We start from the raw sequence: 22959 nt of genomic DNA, 5'->3' as shown, positions 1-22959 counted from the left end.
TAAAAGGAAAACGAAGTTACTAGCTTACGAATAGAGAGAGACGGAAATGTTTCTTTTCGTGTGAAATTGAACAAAATAAGGCGAAGAATCACTTCTGAATAGTGATGCCTATCTTTCAAGATCTGGACGAAAGAAGAGAGGAACAGGTGAAAATTAAACTGTATTCTCAACCGAATTCGGTACAGAATTAAGCTGGTACTGTATAATAGACAAATGCTAAGGAAGTGAGGCTCGTACCACACCATTCCTTCCATATAAATGGGTTGACATTAACGCGAGTTACGTTTAAAAAAATTCAAAGCATACAAACAGGAGATTTTATGAACATATTGTGTATCTTGTTTTTATTAGGATCACACAGTAAGACTTATAAGATTGCATTGTTAATACATCCGTCCGTTACTCCTCACGATAATTCTTAAACAGATGTAAATTTTTAAATTCTTTTTTTTTGAAATTGATAGCGAGAGCGAGTGCGTAAACGTATTAACGGATAACGGCGACTTTAAGGGTTGATATCTATAGCCCCTATCACATACATGTAAGCAAATTTTATAATTCTGTTTCTTGTAATAAATAGCAGGAGCGATTACTTCGGCCGAGTTCGTTAATAGAGTCAATCTGTTAATATCGCAGCTGGTAACAATGACTTTTTCGGTGGCTATCTATATTCTGTATCCTATGCATTTAAGCGAATTATTTTATTCTATTTTTTTGCAATAACTAGAGCGATATTCTTGGCTGAGTTTGTTAATGAATTCAATCCGTTAACATGTTAACGGATAACGACTGCTTTAACGGTGACACTCTCTTAGTTTATATCCTGTTTATGTAAGTAAATTTTCTAATTATGTTTTTGCAACAACTAGTAGAGCAATTACCTCGGCCGAGGGTGACTTTAACGACGGTTATCTATAGCCCATATCCTATACATGTAAGCAGATTTTTAGTTCTGTTTTTTGTAACAGATAAAGCTATTACCTCGGCTGAGTTCGTTAATGGAGACAATCCGTTAACAACCTAACGGGTAACAGCGTCTGCCTATAGCCCATACCATATAGACCATGGGCCAAGGGGGTGATAACTCCTTCCCCCAAGGGAACTTTTGCCACTATATTAGAAATGTTCCTTAGAATCAAAACATAGTTGTTGGTCAACATATAAGTGCAACACCTGGGTTCTGGGGCCCTTAACCCCTTAGCATCCGTGTATATTTACAGACATCGATGGGATCTCTTTAAATAACCGTAGATCAGACCGTTAGTGCAACACTGGAATAAGTTATACCTCGATCGATTTGTAAGAGTGTATGCTTTCAGTTTACATGACGAACGAGACATTTCTGCGTACAAAAGGAAAACGATATTTAAGAAAATTTCCCTAAAAATGTCCCTTTTAGTTATTACGTAGCAACATTGCTAACTAGGTGAATAACAAAATGTATTTAGGTGTTCTGTTTTATGTTCAACTTAAACTGAAAATTTCGTCTTGATCCATCCAATAGCAGCAGAGGAAATATGTATTTTATAGTCTTCACATTTTTCATAATAATTGATTTTCATCGAAGTATAAGTATGACTTTGTGTCAATGTTCCGTTTTATTTTTTTATAGAAAACAAGTTACTCAAATTATTTTAGTTGATTTTCTCATTCGTTATATTATGACAGATTTCTAATACCGAGTAATCCCCCAGGAAGGTTTTATAATTTGTTCGTCCATGGTATAATAGAAATAATTTCAAAGCAATAATTTTACTGTTGTGCGGTTACATTATATTCCTTTGAAAATACGAGAGTTTTTCTGCTATTCTACAATGAATACACTTCCAAACATGTCTGCTGCTATGTGAAGTTATCAGACAACTCTCGAAGTTATTGCGTAGGGCATGTATTCCTATTACATGTGCACACAGATAATCGCACTTAATATAGTATGTAATATGTAGTTTTTTAATTGTCGTAATATTAAATAATTTGTTATATTCTTTATGTTCTTTATGTTCTTGTCTGTCTGTAAGTTGATAATAGTAACACATTCGCCCTAAAATCCACGTGTTCTCAGTTATTCTGGAAAAGAATGACAAACAAAAAGAAGCCAGTCAGACAGACGACAATTGCAACAAGAAAAAGGATTACTGTTGTGAAAAATCGAAAATTCTGTGTCATACACTACGCATAAAACAAAACTGAAATGAATACAAATTTCATTTAAAAAAAAAAAAAAAAAAAAAAAAAAAAAAAAAAAAACCTTTCATAAGAATTTTCAGGTCAAAGTACTGCGGCAAGAGACTGACACTGCAAAACTACATCGCTTAACATCAAATTGCATCCAAATTCCTACAGAATACGACACAAACAAACACGGTCTATCTCTGGGATTACCAAAGTTTCATAAAATTACTATGATTGCTAAGTCAGTCTGCTGAATCATGTGTTGCGGAAAATTGTACACTCTTAGTGGATAATTCGCCATATTTGGAGCATACTGCTATATGGCAGTATGTAGCAGACATCCTGTTTAACGAGGAGCAGTGCGTATTTGGCCAGAAATATAGTTAAAATTGGGATCACGAAAAAAGGAAAAGGGTGTTTCATGGGAAACTCTAGTGACACGTGTCACTAGAATAGCTGAACATGTCATTAAAGGAACACCTATTCGATAGGAAGACGAATCACTACTGTTACAGATTCAAAATGTGGATTTCATAGCAGCCGAAATGAGGTACCACAACTTGCACCAGATCGTCGAGCTGAAATTGTTCATGGAAGAAACATACCTAAAGATAAATTCATTGAAGGCACAGTCTGTGCATATATATCAGTAAGTGTTTTAATTATTGAAGCAGCTTTATTGTTACTACGAGCTTTTATTATTCAGCATGGACAAGCGTCACATTTTTCGTGCCTTACCACGGTAAAATTGCTACATGCCATGAGGTTAGACTTACATTATCATCTTTTTTAGTTTATATCTATCCTTTTAGCTGCAAGTAATACAGGACTAAGTCTTCGGAAAACCCGTGTCTCCAAATTTTTAACGCAAGATGCTTGTTCAGCTGCTTCAGGTGTACCATGGTTGATGTCAAAGAAGATGCTCCTAGGTATAACCGTAAGCTATCTCACAAGCAGAACAGAATTAATAACTGTACTCAACCATACGTGCCACTCATCTTCATATTCACAAATATTTAGATTATAAACAACAATGTATGGTTGTGTCGCCGAAAGCAGTGATGACCTCCAGCCATCAGTCATAAAAGATTCATCTGTGTTCTTCCTCTTTTGATGTGATAATTTCCGAGGATTTGCATATCACTTCCACGTAAAAGGGTAAATATAAACTGCATGAGAGATTAGGTAAATCTGAGCTCTTGGAACGTAGTATTCCCGCTGTGGGCGGCCACAAAGAAACTCACACCTGTTGGTGGTGATTAAGAATAGCTCGCAGTAACAGTAAATCTGTTTCAATAACAAAACACTTAGTCATACCTGCACAGACTGTGCCTTCAATGAATTTATCATTAGGTATGTTTCTTCCATGAACAATTTCAGCTCGACGATCTGGTGCAAGTTGTGGTACCTCATTTCGGCTGCTATGAAATCCTCATCTTGAATCTGTAACAGTAGTGATTCGTCTTCCTATCGAATAGGTGTTCCTTTAATGACACGTTCAGCTATTCTAGTGACACATGTCACTAGAGTTTCCCATGAAACACCCTTTTCCTTTTTTCGTGATCCCAATTTTAACTATATTTCTGGCCAAATACGCACTGCACCTCGTTAAACAGGATGTCTGCTACATACTGCCATATAGCAGTACGCTCCAAATATGGCGAATTATCCACTAAGAGTGTACAATTTTCCGCAACACATGATTCAGCAGGCTGACTTAGCAATCGTGGTAATTTTATGAAACTTGGTAGTCCCAGGGATAGACCGTGTTTGTTTGTGTCGTATTCTGTAGGAATTTGGATGCAATTTGATGTTAAGCGGTGTAGTTTTGCAGTGTCAGTCTCTTGCCGCAGTACTTTGACCTGAAAGTTCTTATGAAAGGGTTTTTTTTTCTTTTTTTTTTTTTAATGAAATTTGTATTCATTTCAGTTTTGTTTTATGCGTAGTGTATGACACAGAATTTTCGATTTTTCACAACAGTAATCCTTTTTCTTGTTGCAATTGTCGTCTGTCTGACTGGCTTCTTTTTGTTTGTCATTCTTTTCCAGAATAACTGAGAACACGTGGATTTCAGGGCGAATGTGTTACTATTATCAACTTACAGACAGACAAGAACATAAAGAACATAAAGAATATAACAAATTATTTAATATTACGGCAATTAAAAAACTACATATTACATACTATATTAAGTGCGATTATCTGTGTGCACATGTAATAGGAATACATGCCCTACGCAATAACTTCGAGAGTTGTCTGATAACTTCACATAGCAGCAGACATGTTTGGAAGTGTATTCATTGTAGAATAGCAGAAAAACTCTCGTATTTTCAAAGGAATATAATGTAACCGCACAACAGTAAAATTATTGCTTTGAAATTATTTCTATTATACCATGGACGAACAAATCATAAAACCTTCCTGGGGGATTTCTCGGTATTAGAAATCTGTCATAATATAACGAATGAGAAAATCAACTAAAATAATTTGAGTAACTTGTTTTCTATAGAAAAATAAAACGGAACATTGACACAAAGTCATACTTATACTTCGATGAAAATCAATTATTATGAAAATTGTGAAGACTATAAAATACATATTTCCTCTGCTGCTATTGGATGGATCAAGACGAAATTTTCAGTTTAAGTTGAACATAAAACAGAACACCTAAATACATTTTGTTATTCACCTAGTTAGCAATGTTGCTACGTAATAACTAAAAGGGACATTTTTAGGGAAATTTTCTTAAATATCGTTTTCCTTTTGTACGCAGAAATGTCTAGTTCGTTACGTAAACTGAAAGCATACACTCTTACAAATCGATCGAGGTATAACTTATTCCAGTGTTGCACTAACGGTCTGATCTACGATTATTTAAAGAGATCCCATCGATGTCTGTAAATATACACGGATGCTAAATGGTTAAGGGCCCTAGGACCCAGGTGTTGCACTTATATGTTCACCAACAACTATTTTTTGATCCTAAGGACCCTAAGTAACATTTCTAATATAGTGGCAAAAGTTCCCTGGGGGGGGGGGGGAGGAGTTATCATCCCCTTGGCCCATGGTCTAATAATGTAAATGATTTTTTTTTTTAATCCGTTTCTTGCATAGATAGCAAGAGCAATTACTTCTTCCCATGTCAGTCGGTTAATAGGTTAGCTGGTAACAACTAACTTATCGGGCTCGGTGGCTATCTATATCATGTATCCCATACATTTAAGCGAATTATTTAATTGTTTTTGCAGTAGCTAGGGCGATTATCTCGGCTGAGTTTGATAATGGAGTCAACCCGTTAACATGTTAACGGATAACGGCTACTTTAACTTTGGCTATCTATAGCCCATTCCTGTTTATGTAAGCGATTTTTTAAATTCTGTTTTTGCAACAACTAGTAAAACAATTATCTCAACCCAGGGCAGATTTAGCGACGGCTAAATGTAACCCATATCCCATAGGTGTAAGCAGACTGTTAATTCTCTTTCTTGTAATAGATAGAGCTATTATCTCGTATGAATTTGTTAGGGGAGTGAATTCATTAATATTTAATGAATAACGACTACTTGAACGATGGCTACCTATAGCCCATATCCCATGCATGTAGGTGAATTTTAAATTTTGCTTTTTGCAATAAATAGCTAAAGCGATTGTCTCGGCCGAGCTCGTTAATTGAATAAATCCGTTAACAGCGTAGCGAATAACGGCTACTTTAATGGTGGCTATCTATTTCCTATATCAAGGGACGTATGAAGGGGTGGGTCTTTGGGGTCGGGACCCCTCGAAATCGTGAATTTTCTGTAAATGTAGTGTAATTTTTAAGAGCGATTTTGCAAATTTTAATATAATTTATCCTCATTGAATTTGAACCTCCCTTCTGAAAGCTTTGAATTTTCTCGAAATAAATTCCTGCGTACACGCCTGTCTATATCCCGTACATGTAAGCGATTTTTTATTTTGTTTTTTGTAATAGATAGATAGAGTAATTATTCCAGCCAAGTTCGTTAATGAAGTCAATCCGTTATTATCTTCACGTGTAACGGGGACTTTAACGATGGCTATCCATATCCCATACATGCATTTTGCATGATCATCTCTGATGTCTTTGAGTTTTCATTCAGACTTTAAAAATTCCCGAAAATTAAAATTCTACTTTCCTTAGAAATAAAGTATAACGGGTTAAAAGTATTATTTGGGGATTGTAAATTTCAATTACAGACTTTTTGACAAGTTATTTTTCAGGGTAGCAGCTTGAACTTCTTTCAATGAAATCTACATAACCTAAGTCAGAAAGCTACAGAGAATGTTCTTAAATTCATTTCTTTGTGTGCTGTAACTTCCTAACTTTCGAATGACTGGAATATTCTGATTAATTCTCACGAACAACCATTTCCTCTTACGAATTTTCATTTATTCGGATTTAGCTTTAACGCTAATACTTAATCCAAATCAAAACATAATCCTAGAAGAAAATAAAAGCTAAATATTGTATGAAGTATAAAATAATACACTTTAAGTTTTATGTGAATATACTAATATTCAGAAAGGAATACTGGACCGCGCATCGTACTTGGGCCTCTATCTTACAGTAGCACAAAAAATATTGGTTTTCTGTATAATTTTGTATATACTGATTAATATCTACACAGGCAGTGGCTTTCATGATTTTTTTATACAATCTAAATTAGAATATATCTATTAAAAAGCGATTCAAATGGAATTTGGAGTAACATGCTCACCATATAATCGATAGAACCGGAAAGATTTCTTTTGCTCAAGGTAATAAACTGGACAATATCTCGAACGATTGACCAGGGTAATATTTTAGTTTTGTTTTTCAAGTTTTTTGAATTTTTTTAATTTTAAATTTTTTTAAAGGATAGGCGTATGTAACAGTATAGGAATTACTCCTAAATTATTCTTACAAGGAAAGTACTTGGGCTCGAACGTAAATGCGCACCAAAAGGAAAGCATGTGTAATGTTAGTAGTCTTGATGCAAACAGTGATGTCCGTTTTTCTGCAAGATGCTGTTAACGCACGCAAGAGCAGGGCAAAGTAGAGCACGTGTCATAATTACAGATCGTTAGCTCCCATAGCTCGCGCTTCATCAAACTCTGCTATGGTATCCTGCTTGATTGTCTTTAACTGTAGTGTACGATTTCCTTTGAACATAATCGTGTTTTGCCGTTTCTTTGCTACATACGCGTATTGCAACAAGCATTAATATTGCTTTTTGTCTTCATTTTCGGGTATCGTTGCAGGAGTATTTTATATGAGTTGAATCCACGCAAATGATTATCCTCGAATATATTCTCTAGTGTGGCACCAGTAAACTGTGTGATCACATTGTCGACGATTCGTATTCACTTTGGCTACTTTCATTGTCTCTTGCAGGACATGTTCTCACTTCTTCCCCTTCATTCTCTTTACAATCTTCATCACTGCGCACTAACGTTCGGAGACTTTCGGTTTCTAACTGATTTCCATATTTTTGCATCATTATTTCTTCTAGAAAACATGCAAATATCTTATCTTCCAGACGAATTACTTCCTAATGACGTACCTTGCGTCGCACTTTCACTTCAACCAATCGCACTACATTCATTGGATTGACCACTCTCCGCTTCATTTCACGTCTCACTACATATTCAACCTTTCCTCATGCGTAGAACTAGCGTTTGCAGCTTCACTGTTGGAAGTATTATAGCGGTAGACATGCGGTGGGCTCTCACTGTCACTATATAACGCCATCCATTGGTACAAATTTGCACCATCTTGCAGACAAACTGACATCACCTATCGCTTTAGGGGTACTAACACAATTCATACTCTTATTTCTATGCGTATTTTTTCGGTCGAGCTCACGTACTTTTCTGGATGGGCAAATACACACAAATATGAAAGCATGTATACTATTAGCACCCGTGAAGAAAACAGTAATGTCCGTTTTTCTACAAGCTAGTGTAAAGGTCCGCAAGAGCACGTGCCGTGCCGACAGGGCGTCTATAAATTCTGACTCCGGGCCATTTTTGCGGAAACGTTTCAGTGAGTGGAAACATTGGCGCAAACGTATCCCATTATTTTTGGGGGCACACATGTTAAAAGAAAACCTATTACCCCAGGGGCCTTCGTAGGGAACCAGGAAGGGTCCACCTCACAACTTTCAAATGGTAAGGTAGGTGAAGTATTATATCGTTTGAAAGGTATTGTGAAAAGAAAGAATCTGCAATAAGTCCCAAGTCTATATGCGCGCCCTATACAAATGGTGGTCATAAACTCTTTCATGACAACTGTGTTGACATTTTTTTTTTGTCTATCATTTTGCACAGAGCGAGCGTAGAGACTCGGGATTTGCTTCATCTTGTTTCTTTTCAAATACGTTTTCAATGATATACTACTTTATCCCCCCTTACCATTTGAAAATTTTGGTAGAACCCTGTCTGAGACCCTTCGGGTGACCCTGGGACACAACTTTTTCACTCAAAATGTGTGCCTCTAAAAATAGTGGAATATATGTTTGCCTATTTTTCCATTCACCCAACCCATTTCTGGCAGAAAATGACCCAGGGTCAGACAGTATAGCCGCTCTGTATTTATGGCAAGTGCTATACTTTGCCCTGCTCTTGCTGACGTTTACAGCGTCTTGCAGAAAAACGGATATAACTGTGTGCTTCCGGGGTGCTAACATTACGCATGCTTTGCTTTCTATGCGTATTCACCCGTTCGAGCCCAAGTACTTCCCTTGTTAGTGAAATTATTTCTGTGGTTGCACGCGTACCTTTGGTATGTATGGTTCGATTTCTTATGAGGAAACTTCATTTAACAGCGTAAGATAGTTGAAGGGTTTAAGTGAATATAGCGAATCCAGACTAGAAAGTCAGAAATAACTGCAGTTTAGCTGATCAAGTTTTTTTTTGTTTTAGTTCAACGTTCCATAATTATGATTCAAAGCTAAGGTAGACGGTGATGATTATAATAAACAAAATGGCGGAATGAAGATAGGGATGGGACTGAAAGAATCTCGAGAAAAACCCACGAACACAATGTTTGTCCACCACAAAAACCACTTAACACGAGCCTGGATCGAACTAGGAACCCCACGCAGACGTACCCCTTGACAACATATTACAAGCTGTAATGCCAAAGCGTAGTTTTATGTGTTTGGTGTTGTATTATGTTACTTCAATACATAAAACAGTTTACTAGACTCTAATTACAAATCCGGGTTCGATTCCCAGTGAGGGTACTTGGTCGAAAAAGTGTAAAAAGCTTTTTCAGGCCAGCCATGCTGAATGAGGTTTTCGGGCGTTTTCCTCATTCACGCCAAGCAAATTCCTGGGTGATATTAACGTATAGGTTCCAGGCTGCTTTCTTCCTTCCCTTTTTCCTAATAGTGTGGTCGCCGAGGGACGTCATCCCTCATACGTGACGGGCTAAATGGCCATAGATGCCGAAAGCCCAGAAATCTAAACCCTAAATCCTCTAATTACAAATATTTACTATTCTTTTTCAACCTGTTATATCATGTATTTGAAGTCATATATTTGTTTCATTAGGTCAGTATGTCGTAAAAACAGTTTCGCGAATACATACAGAAGTTATTGGACCACACAAAAGTTAAGTATTTTTTTTAACAGAAAACTTAACCTTGGTAATTAAAATACTGATTGTATTTATTGCTTGCAGAATTATTGTTTCTTTGATTTCGATGTAATTAATTGTAATTATGAGAGTAATTTTGTTGTAGTTATAGTGTGTGTTGAATTCTGAAAAAGTTATTTTCAAAATAATTGTATAAGTAATATTTATTAATCGTATTTCTAATGCAGTTCTCATATTCGACTACTGTCTGCTCTTGATTCATCTTGGGTTGTTAACACTAACAATGGTCTCCATGCACATGGACACCCAGCATGGCTGCAGCTTCAACTTGCAACATGCAAGCTGCTTGATCTAGCACTTCTGTTACCTGCACATAGGTTGCCACAGTTCCAAATGTAAGTACTTTGATTTTAGGTACCATTTCTTATTTCGTGAGTGCTCAATTTAAACTTGAATTTTTTGAAATCTTTGGGTACATGTTTCTAAAAACAATGTGTCATATCTGTTTTGCAAATGTGTGTTTACTAATAAGAAGCAAATCTGTTACAATCTTATCATTGAATTTTGACTATAATCTGAGCGTGCTTTCTTGTAAGGATGCAGTGACTGATCAGTTTTCAGTTTTGAATAATTGGTGCATTTTGATTTCTTTTAAATAAAGTAAAATCTGTTTTATGCAATAAAAATAAAACAAATAAACATTATTCAAAGTAAACATTTATTTCTGAACGTACATACAATTCTCTATTTGTGTATATAATTTCCTGTAACTATAAATTCTGTAACTGAAAATTTCGATAAAGTTCAAAACACGTGGAACTGCGGTCAAATCAAGTGTCCTTTGCGCTAGCAGAGATACAGAACAGGACTGCAGAAAATTAAGTTTAACCAGTTCAGATGGTTAAGAAAATACTTTTGCATGAAATGGCAAAACAACTTTATTGTTAAGAGATAGAGGAAACGACACACAAGCCGGTCCATAACCACAAATAGATCTAAAAGGAGGTAACCACTGAAGATTATAGTGAGGCATTTTCATGTTTAAGGTCTTTGACTGAAGGTATGTCTGTAGAGTTGCGTAGCTTTCTTTGTATATGTCAAATTTGCATTTTTTCTTTGACTCACCAAAAGTAAATAAATGTTATCGTCCGTCTTCATTTATCCGATTTTAAATCTTATCATTTGTACTTTTGTTTTCGAAGGTATCGCTGGGCCTTTGTTGGTGATACAGAGTCGTCATTGTCAAATGATGCTTCAGTACCGGAAGAGGAGAGTCAGCCGCGGGCACCAGATTTTGTACCACATGTTACCAGATTAGCCAAACTAATGGATAAAAAGGTAACTATAATAAATATTAATCATCTGAGAAACTATTCACTTTACTTGCTTTCTTACCATAAGCAGTTGTAGAAATATTTAAATTTAACTTAACAGCTTATATTTTAGCTTTATGCGAATCCGTATTCAGGCTGTTCGAACTCCGAAGCAAAGAACTCCAGTTGACGAAGTATTTTACCTTACTGTTCTACATTCAGTATTATAACAAGAAAATAATATTCGTATATTTCCTCAACTGTAGGCTTTTCTCGAAGTTTTATTTGTGTAGCACAAGTTGTTTATTTTTAAAAGTAATGTAATATTTTGACACTCCTGAAAATTATCTATTGAATTTGTAACCTAACAATTTATTGTGACTCTTTTTATGGGTATCATTTATTTATTTTTTTATTTTTCAGAAAAGCTTTAATCTCTTAACAGAAAAGATTAGAATAGAACTAATTTAAAAAAAGTGCTTTTTTGTGCGATCCGTAAAGCAGTGATATATATATATTTAGAACTTTCTCATACAATAAAATGATAGAGAACAATTACATCTTGAAGTTTTACGTCCCACTGGTATGCCCTGTAGGTTAAAAGAGACAGATGATTAATAAAAGTAATGATTATGAAATGATGAAATGAGAATGGGAGAGACGAGAGACCTCCGAGACAACTTACATAGACATATGATAAAGACGGTCACTGATTTTGCCCTTCGAAATCTGAATTTCACTGTAATTGTGTGATAGATGTAGCTTTTGTCATCTGATTCAGAACTTAATTCACCGTTTATTGGCCAAAATACAGGGATAGATGTTAAACTAGTGAAAATCCAGGGTATAGAACCTTCTTCTTTCTTCGATTGTAACGACTTTCTTCCCTATCGCCCCCTAACAGCAACTCAACCACATATGAAGTACTGCATCACAATGTTTTGAATTTTTCACTATTGATACCAATTTTAAGTTTCCGAATTTCGTTCCGTGAGTTACGTGTGTATCAAATCGAGAATATCGTGTAGTAGCAGATCTGTACTCTAGTCAGTGGAAAAACGGTATACAAAATGAATTACCCGCAAATAGTGAGAATACAATTATACATACTAAAATCAGTACAGTTTAAGCGTTTTCGCTAAAGGCTTCATCAGTCAAGAAGAAGATAAAGTAAGGGGAAAAGAAAAGAAAAATTGAAGTACAGGACAGTATAGAGTTTAGAATTACGAAGCCCACTACCTTTGGGGAGTCCCCGTATGCAGTTCGCTCTTCTCCTTTCTGTTTTCGCCATCATTTCGGTGGGGTATGACTTTCTTTACATTCTTTTGACCTGACGTCAATATCTCTATTTGTTCGGCAGATATTGCACTTAGAAGGAGGAGGCCGGCGAAACGTCGCACAGCTGCTGCTTGAAAACGCCGCCGCGTTGGATCTATGTTTATTGAAACTTTTTCCTTTTTCCCTTTTTTTCAGCTATAGAATTACCTCCCGAAGTTTTTCGGTCTTGTTGCCTTCCACCCTTTATATGTATAATATCGAACTACCTTCGTATCTTAATCGGTGATGACTAGAGAGAAGCAAAATATGAAATTTCGTATTTTAAAGCATGCCTCGCAGGGGAATGGGATGAAGAATCTTTGTTTCATGGGATGTAGAATCGAAATAGCGTGTTGTTAATTTCCATATTTCATATTTTGACAAAAAAATCATATTTAGTAAAAATCTTCGTATTTTATATATACGAGTATTTCGTATTACAAAACTGAATTTCTAACTTCTTTGAACCTAGTGACCTTGCATCAGCTTCAAAGTAGGCTCACTTTCCCTCATGTGGGAAGATTTTTATTATTATTATTATTATTTTACCAGAATAGTGTGGTGATAAAAATTTGTCTTGAGGCTCAGTTTTCAGCTAACGCAGTTTTCAGTCCAGTTGGTCACCTGTACTTCCATTCTTCCTAAAATTATTGTTATATAAACTTAAGTTGAGTGGATTCCATACGTAGTGGTTTAGTGCGTGTAGTGCGGCGTGTGTTGCTTGTTGATTTTGGATTTGAAAAGGTTTAAATACATTTAAACATGCCTAAAGATAAAGCTAAACTCTGCAACTGAATGTCTGAATTCAAGTGCTTTACAACAGACGGAATAGCAATCTTACGCACATATTTCAATAAAAACATAACTAAAATGTGTGATTTTTCATTTACATTAGGCTTAAAGATAGTATTACTTATTCTACGTAAGTCGATAGGTATTATTTATTCTACGTAAGTCGATAGTAGGCAATCACAACACCTCTTCTACATACCCTCCGTCCCTCTGCTTCCCATTGCAAAAGAGAACGACAACTTGCCGATCATGTCAGGGATGATAGCACTTTTAAAGATAAAAAGTCGCGTCAATTTAATTTCCATCTCGTCAGTGCATTTTTCAGCCACTGTTAACAACACCTATACTAACTGGTGTTACACTTTTAATCTGTAGAAGTAGTATTAATAGTTATTTTTGTATTAAAGATTCGGTTTTAGTTGTATGTTTGAATGAAATTATTGGAAATAAGCATTCAATTATTGTCACGAAGTTAATGTCAGTAATTCTTTCATCTCAGAGTCGGCGAAAGTAATTATATTATCGAGAATTTCAAAGAAGATAATCTTTTATACGTTTGAGTAATCGAATATGTAGAGTATTTGTCTGTGCAGAACATATTAATTTAGCGTTATAAATATTGTATACATTGTTGTGTGTAGTACATGCATATGTATAACTTGTTACAAATTTTAGCGTGCATTCATTTGTGGCATCTTCAGTCCTTGGTTAGCCAGAATTCATGTTGTGTTATAATTTTAAAAACGTGAAAATGTCGTTTATTATAGGGTTGCACGAAATGTAAAAATGTCTCTTAATTAGAGGGTTGCATAAGACACTTTTCTTCTGTTTGGTTGATGCGAATGAAATTTTCTCTTTATTTATTGAACAAATTCTCACATACAGCTAATTTTGGCATTTTACACAGGGAAATGTTAACAAGCAGAAAAAGGAAAAAAAAAAAAAAAATAAATAAAATTAAATCATAACAATAATAACATCAGCAATATCAACAGAGTCCACAAGTAATATTATTTAGCCAGCATGCGTTTTATTGCTGTGAAAAACGCCGGGTAGTTCGAAAAAATGTCCACCTCACTAGTTAGATTATTATAATAGTTCGGTATTCTGTAAAAAAGATACCTCTGTATAATTATCAACCTAGGGCATGCAAGATGGAATATGTGGGTATTCCGGGTTTTGCGAGAAGGGACACGTAAGGATAGTTGTTGAAGTAGGGTTTCTGATCTTTGACGAATGGTGCGACTCACCTTAGCAATTCAACCCATAAGTGGACAAAAACACGCTTCTAACATCACAAACGGTGTACACGTCCAGCAAAGAGGCTGGGGTACCCAGACAATCAGGGAACAGTGAGTTATTGAACAAGGTCGTATGAAAATGCACCACGTTCAACACAGAATTGCGAGATTTTTTTTTCTTTCTTTTTACGACTTGGAACTTCGGCGATTCTGGGCGGGCATGAACATTCTGCACAGCAAAACATTAACATTGCGCTTGCACCAGGAATGGCGAATGAACTTACCATTTGCAGTTTGTCAACTTTCGTTCCGGTGACAACGTTGCAGAATGAGAACCGTGGACACCGACCAATATCATGTTTCTACGAACTTCTCAGGAACATCGTGGAAGTGATCTTCAGAGAATTGTTCGTGCCATTGCAAGTGAGTTAGGCATACACCGTGCCACTGTCGTTCGGTGCCTCCGTGCAGTCTGTGAGGTGAAAAAATTGAACTTTTGGGTGCAATAGGAGTTGACAACTGCCAACAAGAATTGCTGTGTGGAGGTGTGCAGTTCTCTGAATGTAAGGAATAAACTGGAAAGTTTCCTCAATCGGATTGTCAGTTTTGATAAAAAATTGAAAAAGTGAAGTGAAATGAAATGAAATCTTTTAAGTTTTACGTCACACTGTTATGCTGGCTAGGCTAAAGGAGACGGTGATGGTGAGAAATGAGTGAAAGGATGAAATAAAGAAACTGGGAGGAAACTTCAGAACCCCGAGAAAACCCATGTACACAGTGTTTGTCCACCACAAGTCTCAGTTGGCGCGGGCTGGGATCGAACCAAGGACCCAATGCACCAGAGGGGAACGCTCTACCACTGAGTCACCACAGCCCCCTTGATGAAAAATGAATCTGCTACGACTATCATGAATGGTCAGGACAATGGTTGATCAAAGTCCAGGACAGTTTCCAGAAGCCCTATATGGTTATTGATGATTATTATTGATGATTATAGGGTTATTTATGTTCGGATTCATTCACAGTGTCTTTCTCCGTCAAAGCGCAAACATCACTGCGTATCGTTACAGTGCTGAACACGATGAAATGCACAGAACATTGCATGCAAGCATCCAGAGATTGTCAAAAGATATTATGACGTGTTGCATGACAGTGCACGGACAAATATCGCTCAAGGAACGTTGCTGACTCTCCATGAATTGCAGTATGAAATCCTTCTCTATCCATCATATTCTCCTGACGTTTCTCTCATTGATTACATCTTTTCTGGCATTCCGAGCACCTCTTGGGAGGGAAGACTTTCCTTGATAATCAGGCGAAGTTCAACATGCATTCTTCACATCATAGACTCCATACTTATTTCGCTATGCAGTCTAATTGTTGGCTCAATGATGGCAAAAATGTGTGATTGCAGGCAAGGACCACACACACACTTTGCTGCTTTAGTTTTTGATGAAACAGGTGTTGTTGTTTTCATTTCTTTGGCCTTTAGAAATTACTTTTCCAAAGTTTTTATTATTGAAAGAAATGGCGTAAACCTACGCATAATATATTTTAAAAAGGTCAGTGAGTACGTGACATATAAACAGAAGGTAATTTAGACATACATCTTTAAAAATTTCACATTTTTCACATTTTGGACTATGAATTTTCATATTTTCATATTTTTTCTTCATACTTAACCTCTCTAGTGATGGCTTTCTTCCTTGATGTATCTGTCCTTTTCTCATATATCTTTCCTTGTAGTTATTTGGAAAGGTTATATTCCTCGTCATGCCTGTACCAGTGGAAGAGAGTCAGTCACTGGATATATTTGCTTCCGAAACAGCTGATCCCCTGATACACATTCTCTCTGTAGATATGAAGAACTGAAGTGTTTACGTTGGTTCGTGTGTTAAATATTGCACCTATGATCCATTATAGTTGTCACGAATCGATGATAAAACAGTTGAATTTCTGTGAAAATGGAGTAAACTTTTTGTTCAGATGTGAAATTATTATTAGTTTTTGATAAAGTGTCAGTAATCTGGCACCATCTTTCAGACTTTCTTTTTGTTTGTTTGTTTGTGTAATTTCCCTTAAAATGTGAAATGTTCGATCACCTGAAATGCCAAAGCCTCATTTCAGACATTATAATCCTGAAATCCTGTGATATCAAATAGTGATTTTGTTTTTCCCAATAATTGCTGATGTGGTGGCAGGTTTTGATTCTGCACTGTGAAAGTCATTCTCAGGCTACCACGATCACTCCTGGAGACAATTGAAAATAACAGTCAGAGTAAAGTGTTTTTCACGTCAACGTGAATTTATGTTGACATTATGGGCTATATATACATACACACGCACACACACACGCGCGCGCTCGCGCCAGTACTGCAGTTATTAGCCATAACTACTGCTGCACTTAACTAAGCAAAACAAGAAAACGCGGGGGCTCAGTGGTAGAGCGTTCACCTCCCTTGCTTGGAGTCCCTGGTTCGATCCCAGCTCGCGCCGTGTGGATTTTATGGTGGACAAACACCGTGCTCGTGGGTTTTCTCGGGGTTGTCCTCCTCCCACTTTCTTCATTCCACCATTTCACTCATTTCTCATTATCACCGTTTCCTTTAGCCTAACCGGCATAACTGTGGGACGTTAAACTTAAAGATTTTCAAGAAAACACACGTGTTTGTATGATGGCACTTCGATAACTTAATCGGTTTCGACTTAGTGCTGCTGCCGCCGGGTTTGAGTCATTCAGAGAATTTTTCAAATACCTTTCGTGTAACTGCAGTATGTTCATCTTACGAAGAGTACGTGTCAGCATTATTAATATATACTGGGTTTGAAAGTAACTATACACCTGTCATTTGTTGGTACAATACGAAACTTTGACTTACCTTTTCACCAGTTGTTGAAAATAATTGCTGTAAACATCCTGACATATCTGCACAAGTTGCTTGTTCTCTTTCTCGTAGACGCCCACTTTCCTAGATTTGCATAATCTCAGAGGTGAAAATCCCTTGTGGCAAGTCTGGAGAACGAGGTGGTCACAAGCCCTTAGAAATAATTCGATTTCCGAAAACCTTTTGTAGTAACTTCATGAACTGCCTGGTTGTATGCGCGATTGTGCCGTCTTGTTGCAACAAAGCATTATTAATTTCGTCATCTGTTAATTCTTTCATGAACTGGTTAATAATTTCAATGTATTGGGTCTGCGAAGAATAGTGAGCTGACTATTTTTCTTCTGCATATTGTAATCTCCATTCAAATCTTCTGGTCATGTAAAGAAATTTTATTACAGCATGTGGGTTGTTGGCAGACCATAAACGTGAGTTCTGTGCGTACACATATCCTGATAAATGGTCTTATTAGTATAGAGAACATAGTCCGAAATATCTTAGAATTTTCCGACAGAAACCGTTGAAACTATTCACAGTATTAAATTCGCTTTCTACAGTCTGTGACCAGTAACTTTTGAACTGCATTTACTTTGTATGGGATGAGAGGGAGTCTCTTACGAACTACCTTGTATGCAGTTGCAACACCTATGTTCGTCTACTGGACTAATTTTCGCATGGACTTGCTGAGACTGCGTTGCATAGTAGCTAATATGTCGTACAGTTTTGCTTCATCGAGCAGAAAATGTTACACGTAGCTTAGAGAACGCAGTCGCTCAACCAACAAAGGCCGTTCAGAAAGTAACTTCCGATTCGTTAAAAAAGAAACATCAAAGTAAATAAGAATAATTTATTATATACATCTGAAAACTACTTCTTTGCTCTAGTTCTCAACACAGTTTCCATAAACATTAAAACACTTATCAAACCGTGTATCTGCACTAGCTTAGAAATTCCATTATCATAAAAACAGGCTTGCCAGCGACCTGGAAATGTCAGGGAAATTGATTTGTGTCAGGGAAAACCTGGAAATGTCAGGGAATTTTGTATACTGATGACATTAATTTAAAAAAAAATATATTGAAAAATGCCCATTAAAACACAAAACAGTGCGAAATCTGTCATATCTTATTCTAAGTAAAATTTGTACTAATCGAAGTATAAGCGAAGGGAAGATGTATAATGTTCTTGAGTAACTCCATAACAAAAATATAGTTGTAGCTGCCAAAGCTGAAAAAGTAAAATATCAATTTTCCAAATTATGTGTTCCAGTAATAAAAGAGAAGAAGGAATTCGAATCATTTAATGTATACACAGATAGGTTAAATGTCTTTTATTGCAGTCTACTTGATAATTGGGAATTCGTTGACTTGTGGGACATAATTATAATGTTACTTGTCCTTTCCCATGGAAATACTTCCGTTGAGAAGGATTTCACAGTTAACAATGACGTGCTGGTGGAAAATATGCATGAAGAATCTTTGGTGAGTTTACGAGCTGTTCATGGTACTTTACAATGTACTGGAGGGCCTCTTGGTATTTATATAGACAAAAATGCTTCAGTACGTACTTGGATCATATGCATGTTATGAAGAAGCCATGCAAAGAAAAGGACAAAAACCACTGCAAACGAATCAAAGAAAAAGGAAAATAAACACACAGCCGATCAGATTAGCATTTTAGAACAAAAATGAAGCAAAACTTTCAATAGAGACTTCGATTGAATGCAAAAATTTGGAACATGAAATTGAGACCTTGAAAGCATCTCTAAGATATAGAACTAAGGAAACCTGCAGTAGTAATTTGTTTAGTGTGCAGTCCCATAACAGAAATTATTATTGTAGACTGCAATCGTAAGTGTGGTACTGTATTTTATTATAATGAAAGAGAGCTATCAAAGATTTAAATCTTGTTAATTGTGTATTTACACACACACACACACACACACACACACACACACACACACACACACACACACACACACACACACACACACACACACACACACACACACACACACACACACACACACACACACACACACACACACACACACACACACACACACACACACACACACACACACACACACACACACACACACACACACACACACACACACACACACACACACACACACACACACACACACACACACACACACACACACACACACACACACACACACACACACACACACACACACACACACACACAAAAGACAGTGGGTGGATATTCTGAAGAGCTTTCCATTAATTCATTCTTTGGAGGAAGGAATTATGTCTGGAAAATAATAGATCTTGCCTGAAAAATCTCTCGCCTGTGCCTTGAGCCAGCCTGTGACCGCATCTTTCAGCTCCTCATCACCACCAGAGCGCTGAGATTTGCGGAAATTAATGGAAATTTATCGGAAAGCTCTAAGATTGTGAAACGTCTATTTTCACGAACTTTTCCGCAAATTTTCTGAACGAGTTCATCAGTGACTCGTGATGGCCTGCCACTCCTTTCTTCGTCATGAGTGTTTGTTCGTCCACTTTTAAATGAACGAACCCATTCACGAACAACAACTTCACTTATCACACTTGGTCCATACACGACACAAAGTTCCCGACAAATAGCTGCTGCCGAATATTGTTTTGCTGTAAAAAAACATATAACAGCTCGCACCTCGCACTTTGCGGTGTTTTCTATTGCAGCACACATTTTGAGACGCTACAAAAGTGGAACTAGTGATCAGACAACCATCACTCTACCACAGGTGGATGCAAATTGATCTACCTTGCACGTCTGTGCAAGGATGGTAGCGCAACTCTCACTATTTCACGCACAGTGACCAATCGAAAGTTACTTTTCGAACGCGCCTCGTATAATCATGTTTGCATAAGTGTATATTTACTTTCCGAACTCTCATAATGATTCTATCTAGGCATGCCTTAAAATGAAACTAAAATATTTTTCCCAAATCCTATTAAGCATCATTAGGTGTAAATACTACCTGAAGAAACTAGTCTCGTAGACTTTCTATGTATTTTATATTGTGTAAGTGTTTTTTCGTATTTATATGACACATTTTCTGGTGATACTTTCCAGGTTCAGACGCCAGTAGCTCCCCTTCCACACAGTCCAGGCAAGCTTCTGTTAACAATGAATTCCATTAAATCTCTTCAGGAATTGCATCCGTTCTTCATTACATTAAGTCAGTCCTTTTCACGACTACATGCCCAGAGTCAACCAGCACTTCTACATCAGGATTCTGTGAGCACAAGAGCATGTACAGCACAGAAAGTGAACACTGAGACCCCGAGGGGAATGAATGATATAATGCAAGATATAGAATCAGTGATAGAAAAGGATTTCTTAGAGCCAATGCCTTCACGGTAAATTTTAGCAAACTGAATAGTAATAACGGATAACTAGAGGATCAGGTGTGTATATACACACGTATATATTTCTGTTAAAAAGCCACCTTTTAACGTTTGCACCATCATGTATACACATATATGAATACAATTAGTACTGTGATCCACCTGTGAAAGATTGTTCCTTACTGTTAAGTCTAGTCACGAAATAGAGAACTTTATAGTGAATGTTGACCAGGATAAAAAAATATATTTTGTCATACATAGTGTGCTTAAAGTATTGTCAAGTGCCGGAAAACCCTATGTTTTATATTGTACTTTTTTGTGTATATTTTAAGTCTGGGTATGTATAAAAATAATAATCGCGGAGCATTCTGTTTTATTTGGTAAAGAATATCAGATTTTTATTTTGACATGAAATTCATTGTGTTGTTATTGTACATGCTGCTGTATATACTAATATATATATATTTCACACATACGTATTCATGTGTTTTCCTTTCTGTCCTTTCAAGTGAAACTATTTTTCCGTAATGAGTACTAAGTGTAATTTAAAAGTTATTACGAGGGTAAGTCAGTAAGTATCTGCAATCATTTTTTATTGTTTACTAGCTGAACGTGCGCTATTTATACAGTGCACAGTTCTAATATGAGCGTGAATCTCCTTTCCACTTCTCACTATATCTGTGCAGATCCCTTTACGGCCACAAGTAAAGGACATGAAGACTCAAAGGGAGTGAATTGCTATAGACAAACATATAAGGGCAGTATTTTAATATATAGAATGTTGGGGTGAATTTGTGGCAAACTTGGATAAGTGATATATGATACCAAATGCAAATATTTTTTTCTTATTCTATATCCGAGTACGCCTCATTGTGGGTCCATAGGCCTTCGAATTGCCAGCTTGCAATAGGTTTTGTCATTCCGATTAAAGCAAAGCGCCTGAAATGTCCATCAACCCGCTATACGTAGCTCTTCTACTGGTTGTCCTTCACAAGGATATCAACCTTAACGTCCTAGTGGCAATATTTAAACTAATAGAGTCACAACGACATCTAAAATGAGAAATAGAAAAATAAAGACTTTTTTTTTTTTGAAAATTTGAATGAAAAACTGGTAAATTTAATGAAATTTGGAATCAACCAGCAAAACGGCACGTTTCTGGTTTTCGAAATCTCATTGTCGAAAGGATTAACCACAAACATATAAACTTTTCTTGACCACGAACATACAACCCTAGCATTTTAATATATAGATTACCACAAAATTACAATTTTTTTATTCATATAATTTCTCAACATAGTTACCCTACTTTTCAATGCACCTGGTTCACCGTTCCACAAACTTCAAAAAAGGTTTTTGTGGCGCAGCAAGCCACGACTCAACCGCTTCCTTTACCTGTTGATCGGAGTTCGACGGCCTCTGAGAGCTTCTTAAGTGGACCGAACAGATGGTAATCCGACTGGGCGAGATCGCGACTGTATGCAGGATGCTCCAACACCTCGAAACGCAACATCTGAAGAGTTTGAGTAGTGTGAGCGACAGTATGTGGACGCACATTGTCATGCAATACAAGAATGCTTTCCGACAATTGAACTTTGCGTTTATTACGAATTGCAGGCTTCCACTTGCTTACCAGCATATCACTGTACATTTTACTGTGTATTGTTGACCCTTTTTCCAGGTAATGTTACAGGATTAGCCCTTGTGAGTCCGAAGACACTGTGAGCATCACTTTCCTTGCAGAATGTTGACTCTTGAGTTTCTTCTTGCCGGGAGATCCTGGGTGCTTCCATTCTATGCTCTGGCGTTGCTTTCTGGTTCAAAGTGATGAATCCACGTTCCATCTTCAGTGAATATTCGCCTGAGAAATGCTCGTTAGCATAACGGTCCAGAAGGTGCTAACAGATTCTCATATGGCTTCGCTTGTGCTCTTCATCTAATTTTTTCAGAAACCTCTCTCATACAGACTTTCTGAAAGTTGAACCTGTTATGCATGAACCATGACTAATCTGCATATGGGTTGCCACTTCTTCAACAGTCACTCGTCCGTTATTCAGAATCAAGGTACGGACTCGTTCAATAATGTCATCAGTTGTTGTTGTAGCTGGACGCCCTGCTCTTTCCTCATCTTTCACTCTCGTTGGACCACTTTTGAATTGTCCAATCTACTGGCAAACACTTCACCGGGATAACACATTGTCCCTCTATTGTGCTGAAAGTTCTCTATGAATTTCCACTCCGGGTACACCTTCATACCACAAAAAACGGATGACAGAACAT

At 36.8% G+C, this 22959-nt stretch overlaps 1 protein-coding gene across 3 annotated transcripts in view; it reads left to right on the top strand.

The window, feature by feature from the left end:
• The window catches only part of LOC145662508 (protein DOP1 homolog), a 166371-nt gene extending 145217 nt beyond the window's left edge, over positions 1–21154 (top strand). For all 3 annotated transcript variants that reach the window (XM_081728179.1, XM_081728162.1, XM_081728170.1), the window contains 3 exons: positions 10000–10167; positions 10975–11110; positions 20405–21154. In XM_081728179.1, the coding sequence (XP_081584305.1) occupies positions 10000–10167; positions 10975–11110; positions 20405–20695 (595 nt within the window). In that variant the 3' untranslated portion in view covers positions 20696–21154. The remainder of the gene's footprint in view (positions 1–9999; positions 10168–10974; positions 11111–20404) is intronic.
• Positions 21155–22959: the final 1805 nt, after the last annotated feature.

Source organism: Thermobia domestica, chromosome 1, assembly GCF_964235325.1.
Source record: "Thermobia domestica chromosome 1, izTheDome1.hap1.1, whole genome shotgun sequence".
NCBI lineage: Eukaryota > Metazoa > Arthropoda > Insecta > Zygentoma > Lepismatidae > Thermobia > Thermobia domestica.
This window is presented reverse-complemented; position numbering and strand designations above follow the sequence as displayed.